Genomic DNA, 6000 nt, shown 5'->3' with positions numbered 1-6000 from the left:
ACTGCAGCTCAGAAGGGGAAGAATACAGGAAAAGCGAGGCCAGGAAGACCTAGGTCTCACTGGGATTCCCCCCCAGAATGAGAACTTCTTTGCAAAACTCAGAGGAAGAAGTTTCTGTAGAGGGAAGTACAAACTGGGCCGAACAAGTAGCCAAGCAGCTCGGACACACGAGGCGCGTGTGTTAATTTAACCCACTTTGTCCCACCCCTGCCTCTTAACAGCACTTGGCCCCTGGAGAGCTGCCTTTCACCCCAGGGGACTCAGAGCAGTGTACAGGGGTAGAGAGTCAAAAATTGTTATCTCCCTGGCCTAGGATGAGCAAGGAAGGCACAGAGATGGGGTCTTCTTGCCCAGAGGTTAGGCAGGGATTAGTGGCGGAGCAAGAACAGAGCCCAGGGGTCCTGACTCCTGCCCTGCTCCAACAGGATCTCTCGCCCTTGCCTGGGCTGGGACCCAGGAGTCCGGAGCCCCGCCCCGCGCCCGGGCTCTGGGGCTGGGACCCAGGAGTCCGGAGCCCGCTTCCCTCCGAGCCCTGCGTCCTTCTTTTGCCTCACCACGTTACATATCATTTGCATATAAAGTAGCTCATTTGTATAATACGTCTCCTCTCGGCAACACCTGACCCGACCCCGCCTGGCCCTGGCCCCCGCCCCCGGCGCCGGGGTCTCCACAGGAGGCGGCCCCGCCCCGCACGCAACCCGGCCTCTGAGCCGCGAACTACACTTCCCAGAGCACCTTGCGCCCACGGGAGGTACTTCCGGACATCGCCTCGCCTCCTGATTGGTTCGTCGAGGCCCCTTGCGGCGACCTTGGCCGCGAGGGGTCACGTGAGCGCGCGGTGCCGCCTGCTTGCTTTGGCCTCACGTGGGTAGAGCGGGCCGGGGCCCCGGGCGCTTTACGCGGGGCCTTCCTCCCCCGCCCCCTCCTCCGGGCAGAGCGGCTGCGGCGGCCTGGGCGGGCCCTGGCCTCCTGGAGCCGCGGGGCAGGGCCCACCGCGAGACAGGACGAGTAGGGGCAGCTGGGCCTGGGAGCCCTCTGGAGATAGGGGGCGGCGGGGCGGGGCGCAGCTGGCCCTGGGGGTAGGGCGGGGGCATCTGAGAACAGGGCAGCGGAGGCTGCGTGGAGTCTCTTTCCGTTGCCCGGAGGGGCGGCTGCAGGGGGCTGGCGGGCGGGCGCGGCAGGGGGCGCGGGGAGACCGGCGTGGGAGCGGCGTCGGGAGGCAGGAGGGGCGCGCCGCCTGCGGGCGAGGGAGCAGAGTCTGAGGCGGGTCTCGGCTGTTAGCCGCGGCGGGGCAGGTGCGGCAGGCCTTCGGCGATGTTTGGGGCCCGGTGTCTGCTCCTGGCTCTTCGCCCTTGCTCCTCTGCTCCTTGTCCCAAGCCCGCGCAGGCTGCGAAGCTGAGGGTCCGCGAGGCGCTAGGGGCCCAGGAGGTGAATCGTGATATTAAAGTCCAGGTCGGTGGGGGGTTTTATGTTGTTAATTCACGTAGTCATTTCTGTGAAGTTCTTCTTACTCCTGTAGCTCTGCCGTTTCTGAAGATCATCTTCTTGCAGAGGCTTCTGCAGAGTAGCTGGTTGGGCTCTGCGGCTGCCTGCGTGCCTTTGAACTGAAGATGTAAATTCCAGCTGGAGGAAACATACCCATGCTGGTTCTGGTCTCGCTAGTGCACTAAAAACAGTCGTGGGGCAATGGCAGGAGGGGCTTTGAGTGATGCCCCAATAAGCCTGTAACACATACTCACATTCTCCCTTTGCCCTAGAGGGAACAGGAGCGCCCTATACTTAGCCTGCTCCACAAATTGAACACCGCCTCTGCTACATTTTACAAGACCTTGAACTGTAGAATACCATCAAATGCTCTACTTTTGCTTCCCCTTAATAAAACTTCCGTGCCACACTCATCTCCACTGCACTGCTAATGATCTTTGGGCTCTTCTAATGACACAGCCTATATAACACAGTGATGAAATGAGATACATCTCCCAAAGTTCATATGCATTTTTTAACTTTGATCACACATACAGGCCTCAGAAAGAGGAGCTCACGTACACCCCCAGAGGGCCACAGTGGCCCAGATCACCTTGTATCACAATTAGAGCTCTTCTAAGCTGCTGTATCTTATTCCTTCACCACTCAGTACAGCCACACCTCACACAGTGAATGCAGCTGGAGTGCATGAAGATAATTCTTAAGGACTATTGCTAGCTCCAGGGGGACAGAATCAAGGTTTCATGGGCATTTATCTTAATTCTGTGATTTCCTTGTTTTCACAAATGTGAGTTTTGCTAAACTGGACATTCTGGAAGGGTGCATGTTATCACCAGGCAACTTTAACTCTGTGCTAACAAAGGTTTTGTCAATTTTTTAATTTTAAATTTAAGTCCAGCTAGAAAACTTTGTTTTAATTTGAGAACCACCCAAAACAGTGAAACATTTCTATGGATTCTGCATATGTAGAGTGCGTAGCACAATGGGTTCTAGTCCATGATGAGGTGTTATGATAATATAAATAATAGTAATATTAATTGGTTTTGATTTTTTTCCCTTAAACAAAGCCTACGTTCTGGACCTAATCTCCTTGATATTGGCCTCTTTATTAAGGCAGTACGTGTTCACAGTAGGTATGGACAAATAGCCAATTAGGAAACATTTCAGTTTCAGGCTTCCCGCAGATGGTTGTACATAGCAGTGAAGAATAACAATACATAAGAATTACCATGACACTGCCCTTTGAAGGAATGGTGTTCTGATTGTCTCTGTTGTTGCAATAAGGAGTGTTTACAAGGGACATAATGATATAGCATTTATGGAATGCTTTTCATCTTCAAAGTCTGTCACTGACTTTAATCTTCCCAGCTCCATGGTGACTCAGGTGAATCCCAATTGTGCTGAGGCGAAATGTTGAGGTGTCTCTCCCTCAGGATCTACTCCTACTTGCTTTGAAATCTATAGTAAAACTACCACTGATTTCATTGGAATTGGGCCCGAAGGGAATCTTTCCATTGACTCCAATGGGAGTTGGATCAGGCTCGAAATCATAGAATATCAGGGTTGGAAGGGACCTCAGGAGGTCATCTAGTCCAACCCCCTGCTCAAACCAGGACCAATCCCCAATTTTTGCCCCAGATCCCAAATGGCCCCCTCAAGGATTGAACTCACAACCCTGGGTTTAGCAGGCCAGTGCTCAAACCACTGAGCAATGACTTGCTCAATGTCAGTTGGGTCCTGCTTATAACTAGATTGAGTTCAAACAAGGCAACCACCAACTTTTGTTTTCTTCCTCCTCCAGGGCTGGGTTCGTTCTGTCCGGTCCCAGAAAGAGGTTTTGTTCCTACACATAAATGATGGCAGTTCTTTGGAAAGCCTCCAGGTTGTAGCTGACCCGACCTTGGAACATAGGTTTGCAGATTTTACGTATTTAAAGAAATTTCTGTGCAGATTCGTGGCTGAAAAGGGTTGACGATGTGGTTGTAAGGCTCAGCTGCACCCTGTCTTAGACTAAGGGCATTGATTCCCAGGCCTGGTGGCAGCAGGGATGTGAGTGCTGCAGGGGCAGTGCGTTCAGCAGTTGCTGAGGGTGTTGCACTTGGTGGGTTCAATAGCTATCAGTTAAGGAGCTGGGTTAACTGGTTCTGAAGGGAGTAGGAAGTAGGGGGCACTTGTAAATTGAAATTTTGTCTCCACTGAAATCGGTGGCAAAATTCCTATTGATTCATTGGGGCCAGGTTTCATAGTGTTTTTTCCATGGTGTGGCTTCCCATGCCGCTTATTCTTCCTGTGTAGGTCAGGCTGTACCTTACCAGAAGCTAGGGTTGCCATGTTAGCCTTTCCTCAACCGGATCTCTTCTGTAAGCTCCTTAGTCTTTTCCTGCCTTTTGCGCCAGTGAGCTGAGGCACCACTTTTGCAGGCTCAGCGCAAGACAGAGCACAAAGGGGCTGGCAAACCTTGAGGCCTGTCCTTATGAACAGACATTGGGGCTCATCTTGGATCAGTCATGGAGAGCTTGCTTCTAATGAAAATAAACATTTAGGCGTCATTAATTTTCAGCTACAGAAGAAGATCCTGTGCAGTTTATTTCTTGTATGATGGACAGCTTGGTGGTTTATACATCAAATAATTTAAAATATCCAGACTTTTGGAATCAGGGGTTCAGATACACACATGCTGAGCTCAGATTCTTTCCATGGGGGATATATTGCATGCCATGTGAATAAAATATAGCAATCAAATTGTAACAAGCTGCCTATTTGTGATAATAGATACGGTAAGCGTAGGACTTGATCTAAATTAACCCAAATAAGTCAGCATGGGTTCCTTGAATTCAGTGGGCTTTATGTCAGGCCCATAGTGATACATTGTTGTTGTTGATGTTTTTTCCAGAGATCTGACTTTTGGAAGCGCGGTGGAAGTGCAAGGGAAACTGGTAAAAAGTCTTCATAGGATGCAAAATGTGGAATTGAAAGCTGAAAATATTCGTGTAGTAGGACCCTGTGATACTCTGGTATGTTATTGCACTTAACAGTCAAGCTCACAGGATGCCTTTTGGAAAATGACTAATTTCAAAATATTCCCATTTCTGACAGAGCACATTTCAAACTGTATTTTCTGCTATTTTTTCTAAAGTCATCTCTGTTTTTAAGGTGTTCTCTACTCTCCCATTGATGTGGACAAGGGCCTTTTCATTAAGGGAGAAACTGACTAATAGACTGGGCATGGGGAGGAAACTGTGAAACTAACTGGATACTAAGGACTGGATTTGCTAAAGAATTGCGGGCCAGATTTCCCAACTGCTCAGCACCCACAATTGGAACCAGATCTCCAAAAGTGCTCTGCTGCCACTGTGAAATGTATAGCAAGATGTCAGAAAGTGATTGGCACCCACCTTGCTGGGCTCTTTTGAAAATCTAGCCACTTACTTTGGCACTCAGTCCTGTTGAAATTCTAATTCTGTATAGGTGCTTATATGGACACCATCACGGTGGTGTCTGAGCATTTTCCAAAAGTGATCAGCATCTGTCCCTTGTGGTTCATTCTCTTTCTGCCTGTCTTTGTAAAATCCACAAAGTAAACTGGAAAAAAAATAACAAGTATTATTTTGCCTCTGACTTGTGTCACTTATTGAACTTTAATAGTCAGTGACAATATTTCATTGATATCTGTAAAATTATTCTAACTGCAGGTTCTCAGGGTTGGTTTTTTCCTGTCCTTTCTTTAGATGTTCCCTTTTAAACCAAGAGAGAGGCAACCTCTGGAATACAGCCGGCAGTTCCCTCACTTACGATGCAGGACCAACACACTGAGCTCCCTGCTGAGGGTACGCAGTGAAGCTACTGCAGCGATCCACTCATTTTTCAAGGTGCTCTGCTTCTTCACTTGATCTTGTTACTTGTGTTTTCACATATACAAATGATGGTGCCACATAACACTCCCACCTTCCCATTGCAGTTATGTAATGGGTGACAGTGGGAGACATGGAATCGGGTCTCTGAAGTTCTGTTCCTAGTTCTGACACTGACTTAGGACCGGCCTGCACTGGGAACTTATATCAGTATAGCTGCGTCTCTCAGTGGTGTGAAAAATCCCCACCCCTGCGTGACGTACTTACGCTCACCTAACCGCTACGCCTCCCAGCTGCAGAGTAGACATACCTTTACTATTCCAGATTCTATGTTTTGTGGGCAGAGGCCGGAAGTGTTACCACTATTCTCCCTCTTTCTCCCCCACATACTTTGACCCCTGAGGTCATGAAAATCATTTCAGGTCGAATGAAATGTTTTAATTTTGAGCACTTTCTAGGTTTTTTGAATAAAATACATTTTTATTTTAAATCTCCAGGCCCTGTTATCACCCAACATGACAGCAGGTGGCGCCACACACCCAAATGAGCTACCTGAGTGCTTTATCTAAGCCACTCAAGGACAAACAGGAGACAACTGCCAATTTCCCAGCTCCCCAGTCTTGCACCCTTGCTGGTGTATAAACCCAGAATTATACCACCTTGC

The 6000-nt window shown here is 49.1% G+C and overlaps 1 protein-coding gene across 8 annotated transcripts in view; it reads left to right on the top strand.

The window, feature by feature from the left end:
• Positions 1–1177: 1177 nt before the first annotated feature.
• The window catches only part of NARS2 (asparaginyl-tRNA synthetase 2, mitochondrial), a 90170-nt gene continuing 85347 nt past the window's right edge, over positions 1178–6000 (top strand). For 7 of the 8 annotated variants that reach the window (XR_012157897.1, XM_073335722.1, XM_073335746.1 and 4 more), the window contains exons 1-4: positions 1178–1452; positions 3287–3396; positions 4379–4499; positions 5214–5354. Coding sequence is in view for 7 of the 8 variants with exons in the window: in XM_073335722.1 (XP_073191823.1) it covers positions 1315–1452; positions 3287–3396; positions 4379–4499; positions 5214–5354 (510 nt within the window). In the remaining variant the exon portion in view is untranslated. The remainder of the gene's footprint in view (positions 1453–3286; positions 3397–4378; positions 4500–5213; positions 5355–6000) is intronic. The other variant, XM_073335741.1, reaches the window with a different exon arrangement.

This window comes from Lepidochelys kempii, chromosome 1 (genome assembly GCF_965140265.1).
Source record: "Lepidochelys kempii isolate rLepKem1 chromosome 1, rLepKem1.hap2, whole genome shotgun sequence".
NCBI classification, from domain to species: Eukaryota; Metazoa; Chordata; order Testudines; family Cheloniidae; genus Lepidochelys; species Lepidochelys kempii.
This window is presented reverse-complemented; position numbering and strand designations above follow the sequence as displayed.